This window comes from Crocodylus siamensis, chromosome 4, assembly GCF_052110815.1.
Source record: "Crocodylus siamensis isolate JL-2025a chromosome 4, ASM5211081v1, whole genome shotgun sequence".
Lineage (NCBI taxonomy): Eukaryota > Metazoa > Chordata > Crocodylia > Crocodylidae > Crocodylus > Crocodylus siamensis.
In genome coordinates, this window is record NC_143398.1 from 161,239,791 (window position 1) to 161,260,714 (window position 20,924).

At 47.8% G+C, this 20,924-nt stretch overlaps 1 protein-coding gene across 5 annotated transcripts in view; it reads left to right on the forward strand.

The window, feature by feature from the left end:
- The window catches only part of NFE2L1 (NFE2 like bZIP transcription factor 1), a 30,071-nt gene extending 15,207 nt beyond the window's left edge, over nt 1–14,864 (forward strand). For 2 of the 5 annotated variants that reach the window (XM_090044635.1, XM_090044634.1), the window contains exons 2-7: nt 1,116–1,327; nt 1,710–2,221; nt 9,391–9,606; nt 10,413–10,502; nt 10,855–11,016; nt 11,577–14,864. In XM_090044635.1, the coding sequence (XP_089900761.1) occupies nt 1,712–2,221; nt 9,391–9,606; nt 10,413–10,502; nt 10,855–11,016; nt 11,577–12,890 (2,292 nt within the window). In that variant the 5' untranslated portion in view covers nt 1,116–1,327; nt 1,710–1,711 and the 3' untranslated portion in view covers nt 12,891–14,864. Of the gene's footprint in view, nt 1–1,115; nt 1,328–1,352; nt 1,434–1,709; nt 2,222–9,390; nt 9,607–10,412; nt 10,503–10,854; nt 11,017–11,576 lie in introns of those variants that run through there. The other 3 variants (XM_090044636.1, XM_090044637.1, XM_090044638.1) reach the window with 3 other exon arrangements.
- The last annotated feature ends 6,060 nt before the right edge of the window (nt 14,865–20,924 follow it).

Sequence of the window (20,924 nt, forward strand, 5' to 3'; positions counted from 1 at the left end):
GCAGGGGGTGGGAGGAGGTGACCTCTGGAGGTCCCTTCCAGCCCTGCTTCTCTGTGATCCTAAGAACTCCTCAAACTCCCCCTGCAAGTGCCAAGGGAAAGGGGCCAGGGATGGGATCCCCCTTATTAATCAGCAGTGAGCACTAGGAATGGAGAGAGTTGCTAAACCAGACGCTTGGGGCTGTAATTGCGTGTCTTGGGACTTGAAATTGTTTTTGTCTCCCCTCAAGGGGGTCTTGTGCCTGCAGAGGATGGACCTGGGAGATGTGATTACAGGTTAATTTAAACCAAAGTTACTTGCTCCCAACCCCTGCTCGTGCTCACTTCTGCTCAGGTTGGGCACCCAAGGGCTGGAATCTGTCACAGCAAACCTCCAGCCTTTTTTGTGGGTGACTTCACATCAGGCACCATTTGGGGCCTATTTAAAAAAAAAACAACAATAGGGGCTCTTGGAGAGAACTAGGAGTGGGCTCTGATGGGGAAGTTTAAATGGTGTTTTGCTAGAAATCAAGACCTGCATCCTTCTGTGTGGGGCACTGGACGTGTGGGTGACTTGATGGAGAAGGTCACTTTGTGGCGGGAAGGCATTATCAGTATGCCTTCAAAAAAAACAAAAAGGGAAAAAAAAAGCCCCTGCACTACATGGATTAGGGAAGTAGAGGAGAAAGGACTGCATAGGAAAGAGGCAACCCTGGTGTGCCGTGATGTTGTTTTCATTGGCTATGCAGCAGTCACGAATGCTGATTTTTTTTTTTCCCATGGAAAGCCCCTGATGGTTGTTTATAGTATCACTGAAAACTGGGCTAGGGAGTGAAAGGGAGTTGGAGCAGTAATCCTGCCCCAGAGAGAGGGGAAGTTGACGTATTAGACTAAGAATAGAGCAGGGAGGGGGGTTCCACAGTTTTGACACAGAAGGTAACAACCTTTGTTCAGTATGTGCTTCTGTAGATGTTATATCAGGAAACCAGCCTTTTGAGTGAAATGAGTTTTGTTTTGTGTTTGGTTCGGATAGAGCAGTAAAGCTGTTGTTTCCCAGTATAGTAGCTACATATCTGACGTTTAGGGTGGTGTCTCTCATCAGCATGTTATCGTATTTGTTCTCTGGTTATATTTCAGCTTCTGACAAAACCACAGCCAGTTACGGAGGAGTCTTTGAATCTGTTCGGTGGTTGGAACTTTGACTCTTTGCAAGCTCCTTCAGGAAACGTCTCACGCCAGGAGAAGGGAGAGAGGAGAGGCAGCTGTCCCGGAGAACACATCCCATTCAGGAGCTGCTGCTGGGCATCAGCAAGGCGAAAGGAAGTTGCTGTATGTGGACTTTTCAGACAGTAAGTCACGTGGGTTTATATGTAGCTGCATTGACTGTGTGTTATAAAACAGTTGAAGTTCTGAAGAGGAGGAAAGAGCACTGGAAAGGTGGAGGTTGTTTCCTGGGTATATTTTATTGCTTGTGGAAATTTAGTTTTTTTAATGGACTCATGAGTAACCTGATGGCCTCTGAACGCTTAGGAATTAAAAAGGAACCCTGGAATGACCTCAGAACCCAGGCTTTTAATTTTCTTTGAACTCTTGTTGAATTGTGATATTTTTAACACTTGCATTGTGTGTGTGTGTGTGTATGTGCATAAAACTTATTGTGCAGACTGTTGTTTTGACTGGGGTTTTTTAAACCTTCCACCCCTCTTTTTTTTTGCTTCCCCCTTCCTTTAGAAATGCTTTCTCTGAAGAAATATTTCACTGAAGGACTCATCCAGTTCACCATTCTACTGAGCTTGATAGGAGTTCGTGTGGACGTGGACACCTACCTGAATTCGCAGCTTCCCCCTCTGAGGGAAATCATTCTGGGTCAGAGCTCTGCTTACACTCAGACCCAGTTCCACAACCTGCGGAACACCTTGGACGGATATGGCATCCATCCAAAAAGCGTAGACCTGGACTATTATTTCACTGCTCGGAGGCTTCTCAATCAAGTGAGGGCCCTGGACAGGTTTGAAGTGCCCACCACTGAAGTAAATGCCTGGCTGGTACATCGAGATCCTGAGGGTTCTGTGTCCAGTACCCAGCCCAGCTCGGGCATCGCCCTAGAGAATGGCAGTGGCTTGCAGGATGGGCCCAATCCTGACAATGTTGTAAGGGAGAACGGAGCTGAGCAGGGATTTGGTGAAGAATTGGAAGACTTAGGAGCAGTGGCACCTCCAGTGAATGGAGACCTGACCAAAGAGGTAGGCAGCTCCCTTTTTATGTGAGATGTGTGCTAGAGAAGAAGGGAAAATGTTTCTTGGTGGACCTCAAGGAAAGGAGTAGCTTACAGCCTGATTTCCAGAGGGGCTGAGCATTTAGTGGCTCCTGTGAGAGCAGGACCCGTGTGTACTGGGTGCTTCTGAAAGCCAGGCCCTGATTGGTGAATCCCAGGGCACTGAACTTAAGCTGGACTTGGCAGGATCTAGATTCTTTTAATTTTGATCTATGGGATCTTAGTCTGAAATTGGGGAAGGTGGTCAAGAAGTCAGTCTGTCGACTGTAACTTTGTATTTGTGGGCGTGATCCAATACTTCCCCGTTTACTCTGTTGTGCTGGGTAACAGTTACACCCCATGTGTCAAGTTGCGGGTGGAATACTCTGCTCTGGATTTTATCCAAATTCTGTTTATTGCTTGGTTTTCCTCATAAAGGAACGGGGAGGGTGGTGAATTAGAAACTGGCTCCTTTTTTTCCCAAAGAAGTGTGTTCTCCCGGTTGCTATGACACAGTCATGTTTTGGCCCCCAGCAGCTGCTATGCTTTCTTTCCATTAGGTTTCTTTGTCAAGGCATGTTCCGCCTTTCCTTCCCTTTGGCCATATTGCACTGCTCTTAGTGACCATGTGCCATGGTTTAATGTTTGCATGGTAACTACAATCTCTCCTGAATGGCATGGCTTGGAGCTCAGACAAGATATTATGTCTAGAGGAGGGTGGAGTGGGCACAGAGAGTTTCATGCTTTGCTGTCCTGATCCCTAATCTGCTTCAGGACAGCTCTTTGAAATTTTGCAGGCAGGTGATGAAATTGCCTGGGGTCTCCATGCTGCTCTTTCCATGTGCTATTTTCTGTTCAGAAATGTATCCAAAGTGGTGTGCAAGGGCTCATCTAGGAGGTAAAAGGTGAACCTGGCTTAAGATCTGACATTTACTGAATGGCGTGATATTGCTACAGGAAGCCTGGGTGGGGCAGAGCCTGCCTGAAAAGGAGACCTTTTCCTGCCTACTGATTTGACTGAGGGAAGAACAGAGGATGATGCAAAGGTTGAGCCTAACACTGGTAGTTTAGCCTGGGGTTTAGAGCAGGAAACTGAAAGTAAGCACTACACTTTCTGTTTTCAAGGCTCACTTTGTGTGACCTTGGACTAGTCATTACCATCTGGAGTAGTACCTTCCATCTGAGAACTCAGAACCCTTCCCACAAATACTAAATTTAGCTGCTTCCCTGCTTGGAGAGAGAAGTATTTATTTATCCCTCTTTTGCAAATTGGGAAACTGGGGTGAAGGCTGAAATGGCTTGTCCAAGGTCACATAACATGAAAACAGCAAATTGCGTTTCCAGACTCCCATTGTAAGCTTTAACCACCAGGCCCTCTGTCTTCTGTGTTTTGGGCTCTAGGATAGGGATGCTGTGCCTGGAGATATTTTGGGAAGTGCTGTATAAATGTAAGGGTGAAGGTCAGTATCTCTGGATTCATTTGTAGAAGGGCCAGGATATGGATTGTTAGAAGAATCCCATTGCTGATCTCTGTGGTCTGTAGGTTGATAACATTACTGGTTTCCTGAAGCCTCCTTAGCTGTATTTTAAAATGCCATTCCAATTGTTGGTTTTCTATATGCAGGATGCAGTGAGCAGGATGCAGTGAACAGACTGCAGTGCTGGCCAGCACAAACTGACTTGCTGCAAGTGAAATTTCTGGATAATCCACATACCAACCCTACAGAAAGTGTCCATATTTGTACACCATTTCGTTCCAATTGCTCCTCTTTTGTTGTGGATTCTAACCCCTTCCTTGTGTAATCTGTTTATACAAGCATGCGCTTTCGTTTCACCCGTGACAATCCGTGTTTGTACCATTGTCCTGGCTTAGACCTGGTAGAGAGTTGGTGGTGTTTGTTTGTTTGTTTGTTTGTTTTTAACTGAACCATAAGATGCACTGTGACCTCCTTTGGGACATAGTGCCTTCTCTGGATTTCTCTGGTGGTCAGGACTGCTGGCATTCAGTACTAGGAAATTGTGCCTTTTAGCCCCGCCTCTCCCAAGTACACACACACTTCACAGCGTCCTGTGTTTCCCAAGGGGCAGGCAAGACCATACTTGCTGCTGTACATGCCATACATGAAGCTACCAAGGATGGAGTCTTACTTCAGAGCATTATCAAAGTGATCATTGTTTTGTCTGGAACCCCAAACCCTATTCGTGTGGTTGGCAGCGACTTAAAAGCTTTGCAGTTTGGTGTGTGTGTGTGCTGTGCTGTGCAGTTCCTGGCAGATGCTGGAATTGGTGTTCACCTGAGATGTGTGGATTGAGTCTCCTCCTGATACCCTTGAGGAAGCAAACAGGAGGATGGAAGCAGGCAGAGAATGGTAGGGTTAGGGGAAACCAGTTTTCCATTTCTCCAGGCACTTAAAATTTGAGATACTACTCAGATCATATAGTCCACATTAGATCTGGCTCTGAGAATGAGCATATAGTATCTTGGGGCTGGAGTGTCCCCCCTTGGTGTGGTGCAGGACTCTAGTAGCTTAGAGGTGGTGGGGTATCTTGGAAGGGGGGTGCTGTTTGCAGTTGCATGTCACATGCAATTACAGCATCTTAAGGGGTTTGGTCCCAAGTCTCTCGTCTCTGGGTTTTTTCCCCTTTGACCTGGGGAAGAGAGGAATTGTCCAGCTGGCTGATCTTTGAAAAAGACCGGTCCTGTGGATTACCACGGCCCTGTAACATTTCCACAACAAGAGGATAAAAATACCCAAAAGCCAAACATGTGACGAGCTGTCAGTGTTTGGTATTATCCCAGTATCACAAAGCCGCCGTCCAGCCAGTCCTCTGGTAACAGAGTATTAGCACAGGGATAAGATCTCCTTACACTTGGCTGTGTGTGCACACAGCAGTCTTGTTTACAGTCAGTTCCTAGGGACACCTACCAGATAGAGTGACCAGCTCAGGACATACTGTTTCTGTTAACCTTGGATGTGAGGGGTAACAGGAGATTTGTTACTCTTGGGCTGAGGGAGTTTAGTTAGGGTGCCTTTGTTAATCACCTAGAATAATCTGTACAGTTCAATAGAGATCACGCCGTATCTTCCCAGCCCTGCTTGGACCCAAAGTGGTTCAAGCATTCAACCAGGATAGCCCAAGGTCATACAGGTCATCTTTTTGACTGCTGGAATCGCATCTAATGTGAACAGAGTGTTTTTCTTCAAAGGGGGAAATCTTTTTAAAGAAGGTAAATTACTTCTGTGATTGACTCTCAGTAAAAGGGGTCAGAGACCTCCACCCACTCTGTGACAGTGCTCTAAGAGCCACATATGAAGCAGTGCAATTGCTGGGTGTTATTTTTTGGTAGAGTGCAGACAGGTTCAATGTTTTGTCCAGCATCAAGCAGCAAGTTGGGAGTGGAGCTGAGAGGCTTCTTACCTCTCAGTCTTGACCTCTGAGGACTGTAAGTTGCATCCCCTTTTAAGTATTGGTTCTAAGAGGGAAGAAATGCCTCATGGGTGGTATCTGGAGCTTGAGGGGGACACTGGGGTTTTCTCATGCTACTTCCCAATTCCAGTGGCTTGGGTTAGAGAAGGACCAGGAGTTCAAGGTGAGGATTTTGGATGTGCAGGAGTTCTCGGCCAAGGCCCACAGGGAACTTAAGCACATTCACAAAGGTAAAGCGGAAAGGGCTGTGTGGGTGATGATGAAGACGTTTCAGAAATGGAAGGGATCCAGGCATTGGTGATTGAAATGATTAGAGGCTTCTAGAACTTGAGAAGATGGGAGCTTCAGAGAAGAAACAGATGAGGAGGGCGTGATGGAGACCATATATGGGGTATTCCTAGTTACCCTGTCCCATAATATGGGAACCAAGGGATTTCCAGCAAAAATGGAAAGGCAGTTAATGTAACACTGACAGGAGGGAGGCAGGACCTTGTGGAACTTGCAAAAGCTCAAAAGCCTTTCAAAAAAGAATTCAATCTTTATACAGCATACAAGATCAACTGCAGTCATTAGGCCAAAAAATATAAAGGATAAACGCTTAAGTGCCAAAGACTCGGAAGAAACTTCTGTTGTGGAAAGGTTATTTCATAACTGAACGGTGTGAGGCCTGCATGCTGCCCTTGAGGAATCTAGTGCTGGGCCACAAGCTGTGGCTCCCACCAGCCTGGAGTCCTTGCTGCATGCTCGGTGGCCAAGCCCTTGCCCTCTCGTCTGGGATGCAAATGCAATGTGAAAATCCTGCCCAGCCTCCCTGTGACATCACTGCACATGTGCAGACAGCGCTGTCTCCCAGCCTCTGGTCCTGACCTTTTTTTTCCTATGGAAGGGGAGGCCAGGGGCCCATTTCCTGGTGGAGCCTGGGAAGACATGGCTGGGGGTCCTTCACCAAAGCTGATCTGGTTCTTTTCTTCCTCCTCCTCCTCTGATAAGGGGGTGGGGAGGAAACTTAGCTTATCAGGAAAGGGGGAGCTGCATTGCTAGTAACTTCCAGAGGGAATGTAAAGACTCCTGGCAAAGGGGCCCATCTACCCGATCTCCGGGCAGTGGGGGCCAGGTTGGGCTAGCTGTGGGGGGTGTCTCCTGCTGCTTGGAGCTGCTGCTGTAAGTTGGAGTGGAGAGCAAGGGGTGGGGAGCTATGCCCTGCTGCCAAGCCCACTGCACCAGCCTGGGGAGCTGTGGGTGGGGCACCTTAGCGTGGGAGCGTCTCTTCAAGGAGACAGAGGCCCAGGCAGGGAGCACAAGGAGGGGACGCCTGCTTCTCGCTGCAGCCTTCACAGCGACCTGGGGGAGGGGGCGGGGGGGAGGAGATTGGCTCTCGCCGCAGCCTAGGTGACGAGCACAGGGAGGAGACTGGCTCCCTCCGCATCCTCAGCAGTGACCCAGGGCATGGGATTGGCTCTCGCCGCAGCCTAGGTAACAAGCAGAGGGAGGAGACTGGCTCCCTCCGCATCCTCAGCGGTGACCTGGGGGAGGGGATTGGCTCTGGCTGCAGCCTAGGTAACAGGCGGGCGGGGGAGGGGAGGGGATTTAGGCTCGCTGCAGCCTGGGCGTTGAGCATGGGGTGGGGATTCCATCTCGCTGCAGCCTCAGCAATGAGCAGGGGGTGGGGATTTGGGCTAACTCCTGCCTAAGCAACAAGCAGGGCAGAGGATTGGATCGCAGCTGGGAGCAGGAGGAGGGGGTGGGGGGCTGGCTGTAGCACAGCACCTGTGGATCACATGCTGTAGGGGGCTTCCAAACAAGCCGGGGTCCAGCCTGCCAAAAAAAGCTCAGTTACTGAAACTGGAGATGTCTGTGCGGCATCCTGCCCGGGTCACACAGCTCTGCCTACCCGGAATTCGCTCCACATAGACCATGATCTGCATGGACAGCTCCATGAGCAGCAGCTGGGGACATGAAAAAGGTATCACTTACCTTAACCCTTTTACTGCCCCAGCGTAGTGTGAGCTGCTCCAGGCTAGGCAGAGATGCTGAAGGCACTGATGCCCTGGGGTGGGGAGACTGGGGAACTCTGTATGGTCAAAGCTGTTATACAGCCAAGGTGCTGGATATTGGGGGCATTCAGGGGTCCTTGTTGAGGCTGGCATTGCAGTCACCTGATGTTTCGGCCTTGGGGGAGGCTAGTTTTTGGGGAGTGTTTTTTGGACTGAGGGGGATAGGATCAGGGGAGAGTTTAGAGGCTGTGAGCTCCGAACCTAAATATCAGGAGTACTGTGTGTGGTGCCATTGTAACCTGGTGCTTGGGGAGCTTGGGTTGAGTTCTGTAGAGCCAGGGGCTGCTTTGGGTTATTCTGTTCCATTTCTATAAACTGCAAATGAAAATGCTCCCAGATTACTGCTGTCTCAAGGAAGTGGGAGAAAATCCTTGTCTGGGAGGCAGAGATGGCCCAGCCCTCAGTTCTGGCAGGGAGGGGTAGTAAAGACTGTCTGATAGCAGCCTGCAGTCTGCAGTTAATTTTCCAATAGGACCAAAGCCCATCTGTGCAGGGATGTGGGATGCTGGGTGGGAACGACTTAGTACTGCCCAGACCCAGGTGGTAATTGCAGGGTAAGGCTTTTGGTCACAGCATCATTAAGAGACCTGAGAGGACTGAGCCAGCCCCAGCTGCCATTGAGGGGGTGTGGGCTGTACCCTGGGTTCAGCAGCAGTAGGTGGGGTTTTGTGGTCCCAAGGTTGCTCAGACAGTATCGTGATGCTAAGGGGCAGATCCTGATGATGCTGTGAAGTAGAAGTGGGGAGCAGGCACGTCCAGTTACGGTCCAGGGTCATGGATTCCTTGCTTGGGGGCTCCGGGGCTGTAGAGAACAGGAGGGGGGGATGTGGACCAGGGCCACAGCAGGGTGCTCAGGGTGAAGCCCAAAGGGGTCTGGCAGGGCAGGAGCCTGTGTCTCAGCTGTAGCCGTAGGGCTGGGCATGGCTGGCGTCTCTGTTGTCTGTAGCGTGTGGAGAGCAGGCGGCAGCAAGGATCTCAAGTTGCATCAGGTGGCTGGAAATGCAGGGTTTTTCCTCTCCAGTGCACTCCACCCCTTTATGCAAATGTCGAGAATGGCACCACAGGCTGATGCAAGCTCGTCCATGGAGCAGCCATCCTGCATGACAATTGGCCCTTGCCAGCCAGCCGGCATCGTGCAGCCCAGCCGAGTTAAAGCTGCAGACTCCTTTTTTCCTGGGATGGGAGGAGGCATCTGCATATATGGAGAGCAGGGAGGAGACAAAAAGTCTCTTTCTCTGGAGTTTTCTGCTTTTTCTCTAGCCTATCCCCTTTGCAGAGCCACTGTTAGAGACCCTGCAGGGCAAATAGCTCTTGGCTCTTGTGTGGAGGGGCTGCAGGACCTGGGTTCTGTGCAAGGCAGGATTGAAAGGAATGGTGTCAGGGGTCCCCAGCAGCAGTCTGTGAAAGAAGCCATTGTGCGGGGGAGGGATTGTATCTAGCCCTGATTGAAAGATCTCGCTGGTAGGAAACTGGATGGTATGCCACAAGAGGGTGTCACAGTGGGTGTGCTGGCATGGAGGAGTGCCACGTAATACAATGCCAGCAGGTACCAGCCTAAATTGGCAGTGCTGCCCCTCAGAGACAAGGGGTCTCCCCCAGGGGCTGGGGAGAAGAGGGTCTTTCCTGTGGTTGGGGAGCTGGCCAAGTGCTGAATGAAATTCTGCCTGTCTTTCAGGACATCGATTTGATTGACATCCTGTGGAGACAGGATATTGATCTTGGCGCTGGGCGAGAGATTTTTGACTACAGCCACCGTCAGAAGGAGAGCGAAGTGGACAAAGAGCTGAGTGATGGGAGGGAGCGTGGGGACAGCTGGAGGAGCGGAGGGAATGAGATCTTGGATAGAAACGTACTAGTTGATGGAGAAACAGGGGAGAGTTTCCCTGCACAGGTAAGAGCCCCTTAAGTAGGCCTTGGTGGTCACACTCTTGTTCCTGCCCAGTGTGATGCAGTGTCTTGGGTCTTGTGCACCCACTGCAGAGCAGAGGAAGAGAGAGCCTGTAGCCAGCTTCTTGCTAGGAGTGGTACTGAGTGCTGAGTTTTGAGGCTCTTCCTTTCCTGTCTGCTATTAAGCTAGGAACAAGACATGGTGCTTGTCATCCCTGTGGAAGGCAGAGTGTGATGCTGGAGAGCACGTCTGTTCTCCTAGGCTAGACATAGCTGCAAAACGGATGAACTGGGAGGAATAACTAAGCAGCCTTGAGCAAATCATTGGGATGCCACAATAAACAGTACTGGACAATAGGCAGAAGGGTTAGTACCATGAAACGAGGCAAGGCCAGAGCCTGTAAGTGCTGACCAAAGCTTTATTCCAGTGAGCACTCTGGAACAGGTGCTGCTGGCTCCTGTTCTGCTTTAAGGAAGTGGTTGTGAGAGGGGGCAGAGCCTTGAGGGAGTCTCTCCACCTGTAGTATGCATGGCTGAAATGGACCCAGGCAGGAGTGGCTTTTGCCCCTGGACTGCCCCAGGGTTGTGTTACCTAGCTTCAGAGTCACTGGGATCTCTGGCATGTGGGTTGATGGTGACAATTCCGTGAAAGCGGATGGGGCTTCTGGCTTGTTGGACACGTGAAGGTTCTGAAGAATACACTATGTGCTCAGGTCTGTGCTGCCCCTGGTTAAAACCTTCTGTCTTGTATCTGGGTACTTTCCAAATGCCTTGGGCTGTGCTGAAGTAAATTGACTCCTTGTTGCCCAGGTGCCTGGTGTGGAGGATCAGACAGCTCTGTCCCTGGAGGAGTGCCTTAGACTTCTGGAGGCCACCTTCCCCTTTGGGGAGAACTCTGAGGTGAGTCTGCATGGGGATGGGAACAAATTCCTGCTCTTCGCTGGTAGGTGAGACAGATGGAGCTCTGCAGTGTGCTGGCTGTTTCCCCAATTCAGACATACCTTAGTTCACTAAACAGGCAGTAAATAGGGTTAATCCATCTGTGGAGGCTCCACTGCTCCTGTGAAGCAACCAGGGGGAACAGTGGTTACCACTGAAAGCTTCTGACTTCTTCATCTTAGTTTGCAGTGAATTGGTGGGGGGAGTCATGAACAGAAGGAAAGCAGTTGCCTGCCTGGGACCTAAAAAGCATTTGTGGGGAGTTGTTAGCTTAACTCTTTTCCACAGTGGACTAATGCTGCTTCATATTCAGTTTCCACCTGCAGATGCCTCCAGCCTAAACGAAGCTGTGCCTAGTGAGAGTGTGTCTTCAGTTATCCAGAACGGCCTCCTGTCTCCTCTTCTGACGGAGACAGAGTCCCCATTCGACCTGGAGCAGCAGTGGCAGGACCTCATGTCTATAATGGAAATACAGGTTGGTTCTTGTTCATGCCAGTCACTCTGCAGTGGTTACTTGTAATGATGACTCCCTTCTCTACGTCCAGAGGGTACCCAGTGCAAGGCTGAGGTGTTTACAGATGTATTCTGGATATTCTGCTTTCATGTGTGCACACACAGCCAGACTGCCACACTGACGTGTCTCAAGATACCAAATTCTAAGCATTTACATAGAGGCATTTGCCCTTGTAGCTCAAGGTGGTGCTCTTTGTCTGAATGCTGGAGCAGGTCTGTCAGCCTTGCAGTGGCTGTTCTACAGTTGTGCTCTAGGGTTCAGTTGCTGTTGGGGGCTTAGTATCTACTGCCCCTTTTTCTTCTCAGTACACAAAATAAAGGTGTGCCTGGGTACAGGCTTTCTGTCTTTTGTGTTCTACATACTGTACCAGTGCTGCTGGAACTAGCTTGTTCCATGATCTCTGCAGGCTATTTTTTCTCTCTGTGGCCTTTGGTGGTGTTGGCTGTAGCGTCAGAGATGGGAGAGAAAAGATGATGCCAGCGGGTGGCTCATTTGCTAAACTGCTGCTCATCTCTTTTTAGGCTATGGAAGTGAACAACACAGCTGCTGAAACCCTGTACAATGGCACCAGTGGAGACCTGCTGACTGCTAACTACAGTCTTGCTCCAAACACTCCCATCAATCAGAATGTCAGCCTGCATCAGGCATCTCTGGGTAGCTGCACACAGGACTTCTCTTCCCTCTTCAACTCAGAGATTGAGAGCTCCTCCATGGCTGGCAACTCAGCTCTGCTCCAGCTGGCTCCAGACAACTCTACTGGCCTCAACACTAGCTTTGGATCTACCAACTTGAGTGGGATCTTTTTTCCTTCACAGCTAAATAGCACAGTCAATGAAACAAGTGGTCCTGAGCTGCCAGATCCATTAGGAGGTCTTCTAGATGAAGCCATGCTTGATGAGATCAGCTTGATGGACTTGGCTATTGAGGAAGGTTTCAACCCAGTGCAAGCCTCTCAGCTGGAAGAAGAGTTTGATTCTGACTCGGGGCTTTCTCTGGATTCCAGCCATAGTCCTGCTTCGCTTAGTAGTTCAGAAGCCTCCTCCTCCTCCTCCTCTTCCTCCTCTTCTTTTTCTGAGGAAGGAGCTGTAGGCTACAGCTCAGACTCTGAAAATGTAGACTTTGAAGAAACAGAAGGGGCAGTTGGATACCAGCCAGAGTACAGCAAGTTCTGCCGCATGAGTTATCAGGACCCATCACAGCTACACTACTTGCCTTATCTGGAGCATGTTGGCCACAACCACACCTATAACATGGCACCTGGAGCTTTGGACCCTGATGAGCCCAAACTGCCCAACACAGGGAAGAAAAGCAGTAAGGAGAAGCCATCAGAGTTCCTGGATAAGCAGATGAGCCGGGATGAACATCGAGCTCGAGCCATGAAGATCCCTTTCACCAATGATAAGATCATAAACCTGCCTGTGGAAGAGTTCAATGAACTTCTCTCCAAGTACCAGCTCAGTGAGGCACAGTTGAGCCTGATTCGGGACATCAGGAGGAGGGGCAAGAACAAGATGGCTGCACAGAACTGCCGCAAGAGGAAACTGGACACCATCCTGAACCTGGAACGGGATGTGGAGGACTTGCAGAGGGACAAGTCTAAATTGCTCAGGGAGAAGGTAGAATTTCTCAAGTCCATCCGCCAGATGAAACAAAAGGTGCAGAACCTCTACCAGGAAGTGTTTGGGCGCCTGCGTGATGAAAATGGCCAACCCTATTCTCCAAACCAGTATGCTCTACAGTATGCCAGTGATGGCAGTGTTATCTTGATACCTCGCACCTTGGCTGACCAGCAGGCCAGGAGGCAGGAGAGGAAACAGAAAGACAGGAGGAAGTGAGGCAAAGGGGAGGAGTGGGGAACTCACTAAAGTTAGAAACTGGAGAAGGGCTGAGCCTGGAAGTACTTAGAGGAACTTTCATGCCTTCTTATCCAATATATCTTCTCAAACATGACTGCTGCTGGCCAGTGTACAGGAAGAGACTGCTGCACGTGGAGGGTGCAGGACCTGCACATTGTGCTTCTGATGGCTCCTCTTGGGGAGTGACTGGGGAGGAATGAATGGTGCACTGGGCAAGCTCAGCGCCCTCTACAACCTGGAATTCTTTGAGCACAGGCAACAAGTTGGCATCACTGGTGGTGAGAATCAGCAGAGGATGGAGCAACTGGTGTTAGGGACTGGCTTTAAGTAAGACGGGATCTGAGTAAATGAACTTTAAAAAACAAAGTTATAGGAGAGACATTTTTTTCCGAACTTCCAAAGTTCTGTGATTTCAGGTAGTTGGGTTTTTTCCCCCCTTGAACCAGTTTTGACATCAGTGTGTGAGATTAAATCTGACTTAATTCCAGATTAACCAACATCCCTTCCTAGATCAGACCAGTGCACACGTGGAAACACAAAAAGATGCGACTCTTATTAACCCTTTCCAGTCAAAAGTCTTAGTGGAGGGCGTGGGGTGGAGTTTAATGGGAGACCTATTAGGGTTTCTTGAGGAGCTTCTAAGCATTGGCTAGCTTATGGCTTTTAGGCCTTCAAGAACAGGTGGAACTGGAAAGGGTTAACAACCAATGCAATAACACATCCCCCACCAAACTCACAAAGCATGTCACTGCCGACGAGCCAGCACCGTGCTGGGACGCCGAGATGCATTAGATGAGATGGCACGCAGTAGCCTGCATGCAAATGCTGTCTTCTCCCGCTGACTGGCTGAGGAACTGCTTTGGGTTAAAAGGGGAGGGGGTGGGCTGTGGTCTAAAGCTCCCCTGCAGCCAATTCCTGGCTTATTCAGGCAGGAGCTTTGGGGAACTGGCTGCTGGGTAGCCTGAAATGTGCGTGGGGGTGGTATGTGGCAATTCTGGTCAGTATACAGCACAACTGGGGGAGCAGCTGGTTCCTACCCCATGACATGGGCTTGTCACTTATAGAACTAGACATGTTAGGATTCCTGTTTAACTGCACTTTGAGTGTTTGGGCTTCAGCCCCATTTTCCCTTTAGGGTCTAGAGTGTGTTGAGTAAAGGGAGAAGCCCCAATGTTCAAAGCTGCTCAATGTTCTCTTTGCCATACAGACTCAGTGTAACTGTGTGATCATATTATAGGATTCTCTTCTGTCCCTAGGTGTTGGTCTGACTTCCTTTGTTTTAAGGAGGGGGGTGGGGGTAGTGCCTTGATCACTGTTGGTCTTGGTCTCTGAGACCAAGACAATCCTAGAAGCTGTATTTACAATATAGCACAGCTGGGAGCGTACTGACTTAACCAGCAACTGAAAAGCTTAACACGGCTTTCCTAGCCAGTCCTGTGCATGTAATAGTGGGTGGGATGAGGGCATAGCACTGAACAGAACAATGCATCCTATGGAGGACCTGGCAGTGGCAATTTTCAGGGGAAGAGCCTTGTTGAGCAAAGCTCTGCTGTGCCTGGAGAAATCTAACATGGTAGTAGACACCTGTCAGAAATGCATGTTCCAGGCATCCTAAAAGCAGTTGCATCTCAGAATGCATTATGGCGAGACCTGTAGGGCACTTGGTTATTGTGTCTTCTGTGCCATGATCTCACACTGGACAGTACAAGATAGACAAGCTAGGACCAAATAGGTCTCTTCCATCTCTACCTTCTGTGATTCAATGGCTTTGTTTTAATGCATGAGCTGAAGCACAAGAGATGTGGTTGGGTGTGGGGAGGTTGGAATGAAGCCCTGAGTGTATGTTTTAAATTATTTTCCTCTTAGGAATGTTTATTTTAATGATCTGTGGCTGTCAGGGAAAGAAGAGAGATTGTGAGCACAGGACAAAAATAAAATGGCTTATTCACCATACGTGCATTTGTTTCATGAAGTCTCTCTTTCTTTTCGTAACTCCAGGGGAGCTAAAATATTTTATACAAGAAGTTGTCTGGGACACTCTTAAGCAAGCCCCCTGCCTGCAGCAGCTGCTTCCAGATTGGGTATGTCCTAGGAGCAAACTTCGTACATTTCTTTAGCAGAAGCCAGGCCCACCCACAGTGATGATTATGTTCTTGGCTTGGTTCTTTTTTCTGAAGTGTGCTGTGTGGCTTTTAGTTACAAAAGGCCTTTGAAAGGAGCTCTCTTCACAGTTAAATTAACAGGTACCTCCAAAGGAGAAACATAGGCCTCTTCAACCTGTGATAATTATTCCTCCTCCATCTTCTGATGCCTCCAGGGTGCTGTGTGAGTGTGATATAGCTTCCTTCCTGACAGGGCTAAAGACTCATCTCCCAGTATCCACAGGTGTGAACACTTGTGGCCAAGCTACTTCTAAAGCAACTTGAATTAATGGGTTAAAAGGTTTAATACAAGATCAGATCATAAGAGGCTGCAGAAAAGGGGTGTACTGAAGCAGGGGCTACACCAATCCTTATGACAAGCCTACCTTCCCCCATAAATTGTGCTGAGGGCTGCTGGCCCAGCTTGCTGATGCAACCAGTTACTCTGTTCCCATAAAAATGTAGGCCTCCAGCTGGAGAAGTCAGTGAAGTAGGTCTCAGCTGCTGGCTGCAGTGGAGAGTTTGGATTTCATAGTAAAGTTGGTTTCTGATAGTAACCTCAGAGAAAAGGGGGTGCAGGTGTTGGCAGTGATCAGTGGTCTCTATACTTGAACATTTTGGGGGAATCCTAATACATCCAACTGCCTATTCCCCAGTAGCAAACTGGACTCAAGGAAGTGTGCCTGGAACTGGGTGCAGCTGCTTAAGTGAAAGCAATGTTGAACCTTACCCTGGCTACAGCAATTCTCCAGAAGGCTCCAAGTCAAGAGCCTGATGCATGGAAGGGAAGAGTAAAGAAGGTACTTCCAGCTGCATATCAGAAAACAAAGACTTGATGAAACCTTTAACCAGCGGTTCTCAGCCTTTTTAGATTCAAGCCCTTCCCCCTTCCTACAGAAAATGCCAGCTCTTAATTTTTGCTCTTTTTTGTACTGCAGTAACACAATAAGAGTAGAACTTGCAAGGACCACAGCTATGGCTTTCTACTTGCAGTCTCTAGGTTAATCTTGTGAATGACATGATGTAGTACCCCATGGCACTTTTAAAGGATCTGTGGCTTAATCACTGCCTTAAACAAGCAAGCAGTAGATGCAGTCACTGCTTCTGCAGGCAAAGCTGCATCCTCATTCAGGGAAAATCTGGATGATACCATCGCAGTCATAAGATGCTTCATCTGATGGTAAATGCCCACTTCAGTTTGTCACATTAACATTAGGGCTGTGCAAAACAGGACCTATTTGATTCAGATTTGGCCCCAATCAGGGACAGTGATTTGATCAGTTGATTCCAATCACTGTCCCTGATTTGATTCAGCCGAATCCTGACAATTTGATGCTAATTTGGCAAATCAGTGATTCGGGTACAGGCACAGCTTTAAAAGCTTTTTCTACATACCTTGAGGTAGCAGTGCAGCTCATGATGGCTGTGATGCTGGGGCAGATGGAGTATTCCATAGCAGTGTGGAAGGCTCTCCAGCAAACCTGGAAATGAACCAGAAGTACTTGGAATACTGCATCTGCCCCAGCACTGCAGTGTTGAAAGCTCCTAGTACCTAGAGGTATGTAGAAAAAAACATTTGAAGCTGTATCTACATCTGAATTGCAGAATCTGTCCAAATTGATGATTCAGAGAGATTACAGGGTTTCCTGATTCAATCTGGATTCAGATTTGGCCACCAAATCAAATCAGGGACTGAAGCTTTACACAGTCTTAATTAGCATGCAACTAGCTGCTGTTCTCAAGGTGATGCACTGAGCTTTAAAGGGAGTTAGAATTTTTCCAAAGCTCCCACCTGCAGCTTCCCAACTAAGTTAACACTTCCTCATATCCCTACCCTTCTTGTAGCTTATTCTTGGTAGTAACTTTTGGCTTAGGGGATGGCTGCCAGGTTGGGTTTGGACTGGTCTCAAGCCTCTTGTTGTTCTTGCACATTTACTCTCTTTCCAGAGCACTAATGATTCATCACCAAATCAGCAAGGGCCTACTTCAAAAGACTAAAAATGGTCAGTGATAAACAGATTAAGGGGGGATCAACCCCTCCATCTCCTGCCCAAGCCCTCTTGTGGGCAGAAAGTAGCTTTCCTGGCTCTGCCTCTGATGGAAGTTTCCTGTATCCCCTTCACACACAGCATGTCATTCCAATACAAGAGTTGGAATTCATGGGAAAAAATCCCTCATCCCCCAGGCACACCCCTTCAGAGAACAACACAGCAGCCAGCCTTAGGGAACAGAGTGCAAGCACTTGAGGGAGGGGTTTGCTGAGGAACAGGGCTATATGGACAGTAAGAGAAAGTGACTCGGCTCACGCTGCCTGTACAAAAGAAAGGTGATGAAGGAACAGGCTCCAACCACTGGCCTCCTGCTCTGCTCTTTTACTCACTTCATTTGGTAATACTCTCCTCCAGTCCCAAGACCTCACATCACTTCCCTGACATTTAGTTGTGACTTGCAATATCCCTGTAACAAGCATTTTCCCTTATTTCACAATTGAGGAACCAGGTTAAAATCATACAGGGTACACTGGTAGAGGAAAAGGAGGACCCAGGAGTCCTGCATATTAGACATAGGTGCTTTGGAAAGCGGTATCTCACACTACATTGAAAGTCAATGAAACAGCAGCACTTTTGAGTATTTCCACAAGCCCATCCTTCCTGCTTCTATTTATCAAAAAAATGGAATAATAAAAGCAGCACTCCATGAAAAAAAGAGAAAGATGGGATGTTACAAGAACTGAACAAACTTAGTAGCTGTATCAAAAAATAGCTTTGGCCAGTATACGAATATCCACAACCAGTCTTAAGCTATGTTCTTTAGCACGTTTACTGATGTTTGAAATCTAATTTTTCCATTACCAGCATGTTGGGGAATGTAGGGGAGGTCCCCTTATTCCTGACTTTAATACCAGAAATTAAGCACTTTGAAATAATCTCATTTACTTGTTACTAGCTATTTATATTATCTATTTCAGTGAGTAACAGAAGGGCATGCCAGTTTCACTCCTGCTTACAGCACATACTGTTTTCTATTTCTCCTACCTTAGCAACATTTCACATGTGGGGTTATGTTGTTGCATTTAACTGCAAGTCCTAAACCCCATCATCCCACTATTTTAAAACCACTGAATGAGTTTCAAAATTCAACTGTTAACCAAAAATCTGAACTGGGGGAAGGAGGGATGGGAGGTGGGGAGAGAAAGGACAGGGAACTCAATCTGACAGATCTACTAAAAGCAGCAGTTTATTCTACCAAAAGAAAAATGTGACATTTTGGGTGGTTTTTTGGGGGTTTTTTTGTTTTTGTTTTTTTTTGGGGGGGGGGGGGAGAATAGGTGCATTTACCTTGAAAGACAGGTGTAATGGCCAAAACCAAAAAAATTAATAAGCAATAAATATGTGCTTCTTGGAGGCATTTGGAACTTTTATCTAATACGAAGCTTGTATTTTTGTAACCCGCAAATGTAACTTGCAACTGTTTGTGGAACTGACTAGGCCTCAAAGACAAAGCTCAAGCTGTGAAATTAGCTGACCTAATAGCTCTCTCTCGCTCAGAATTTAGCCTTGATGATAAAAACTGGATTCAACTGCCTAGCTTATCCAGTACATTTCAAGAAAGAACATCTCAAAAAAGCACAGTCAGAGAGTTCTGAAGGAGCTGGATTTAGGCAGGGTAATGTTAATTTCAAACCTGAAGATGCTGTGTTGCAATTTGCTCATTGGATAAACCCAAGCTTGGGCAGTAACTTATTATAATAATTTCTAATACCTTTTAACCCCATAGGATAACAGCTATAAAGCAATATTATGAATGGCTACATAACTAAAAAATTAGCATAATTAAAATATAAAAGAACACACTCATCATAGTAACCCTCGGGAGGGACAGAACAGAAGGGTCATTTGCTGTCCCATACCCCCACGGATCTCTCTTACTCCCTGTGAGAGCGACGACCAGATCCTGACTGAGGGGCTTCCACCAGTTCTCCTTCAGGCAGCCCAGTTCAGAGATATCTAACTTTGCTGATTCAACTTGACATGCATCTTCTAACTGAGGGACTATCGATAAGTTACTAACCAAGTGGGAACTCTTAGTTAATTTCTTTATCTGTTTTATTATCACTGTCAATTTTAATCTGTATTGTTATGTTGTCCATTTATTAGCTTAACCTTGTTATTAACTATTATATATGCAAACTATATCTTTTGTTATTATTAGTAAAATTCATTCCTTATTGTAAGTGAAACTTATCATTTCTTTCCTTTCCAACATCACCTCCTCAATCCCGAACCAAAAAGCCCAGTGGCTAACAAAGCTGCAGCACTCAGTCAGTCTGAGACTAATATACTCACACTGCCCAGCTGGCCTGTGACAATTGGCATCACAAACAGGATTGAGGCTGGAGAGTTTGGAGGGGAAGAATGGTGTAGAGGGGTCAAAGGGGTGGGCCCCACTGATTACTTTAACAGAAGAGGTTACGGGTATTAAGAATCCGGGGTGGGATAAAGAGAGATTGAAACCCGCCTGGAGTGACCCTGCCACAGTTCCCTGTCAGTGGGCTGCGTTCACTGCCGTGCAGAAAGGCAAACTGAGGAAGGAAGGAAGGAATGTCTGTCTTGGCTGCTGGCAACCTACCTAAGACTGGGAGCAGAGGAAGCCACTCAACTTCATCAAATGATTCAATCCCTAGAGAACTAGGTAAACCAGTTTGAAAGTGAATTAAGAGAAAAGCAAGATTCTAGCTCTGTTGTGTGCGCATCTGCAAGGGCAGCTTAAGATAGACTAGAGATACTAGAACATTGAGAGGGAAAGATACTCGTTACACAGGCAATTGCCTCCCTTGAGCAGAAAGTGCAAGTGGCACGATCAGTTGAACCTTCCCTTGAAAAGGTTCAGCAGTGTCTTTATAATGGGATTCCAAAAGCTGAGCTGTGGGATGACCCAGAGAGTGAAATTCTGTATGGTGAAATTGCAAAAACTAAGCCAGGGAATGATGAGTATGTGAGGCTTTCGGCAGAAGCCCGTGAAATCCCACCTCCTTATGCCCCAGCAGTCCAAAAGAATTCAGGAGGAGGGTTAACCCAAACCTTCCCAGTGGTGATTACCTGTGCAGAGCCACAAGGGGGGAATCCCCAGACAGAGACACGGTCTTTTACTCACACAGAAATCAAAAAACTGCAAGAGCAACATAAAGCTAAACCAGGGGAGCCAATGATAGATTGGTTAGTTTGAATGTATAGTGAAGGAGCCTCAGCAGTATCTGTAAATCGCACCAAGGCAGCACAATTGGTCCTCTGCCCTGAAATCCAGTTGGGTCAGTGGGTCAGGCAGGACCAAAATATTACTCTATTTTCTGCTTCAGTGCAAGCAGCTGCTGCAGGTTATGGCAATATAGAAGAATTTAACCGCCCCCCCTGCCTCCAAGCATGGTTTAATTTAGAGGAAGCCAGTCGTTGTCTTTACCGGCTGTCTTGAACAATTTTTGTTAAAGCAGGAAACTGGAGGCATACTTTAGATGAAGAATTAATAACAAAGGTAATGTGGAGAAAGTTCCTCCCCCCACCCCCCGCAAAAAAAAAAAAAAATCACCCACCGAATGCACTTCAGCTCTCTTGGCACTGCAACAAGAGTTACTGATGCACCCGGTAAGAGATGCTATACGGATGCTAGTACAGCTTCTGCCCATCTTGCAGAAGCCAAGGCTTCCCAAACCAATAAAAACTGCCAAGGCCATGGCAGTGGCCCCCAAGAAAGATGACCCAGTCAGGCCCCCCAAATCCAGGAAAGCGGGACATGAAAAACCCAAAGCTCTGGGGGCATAAATGTGGAGAGAGCTACTGGCAGCAGGGTTTAGTAAAGAACAAATTAACAAACTGCC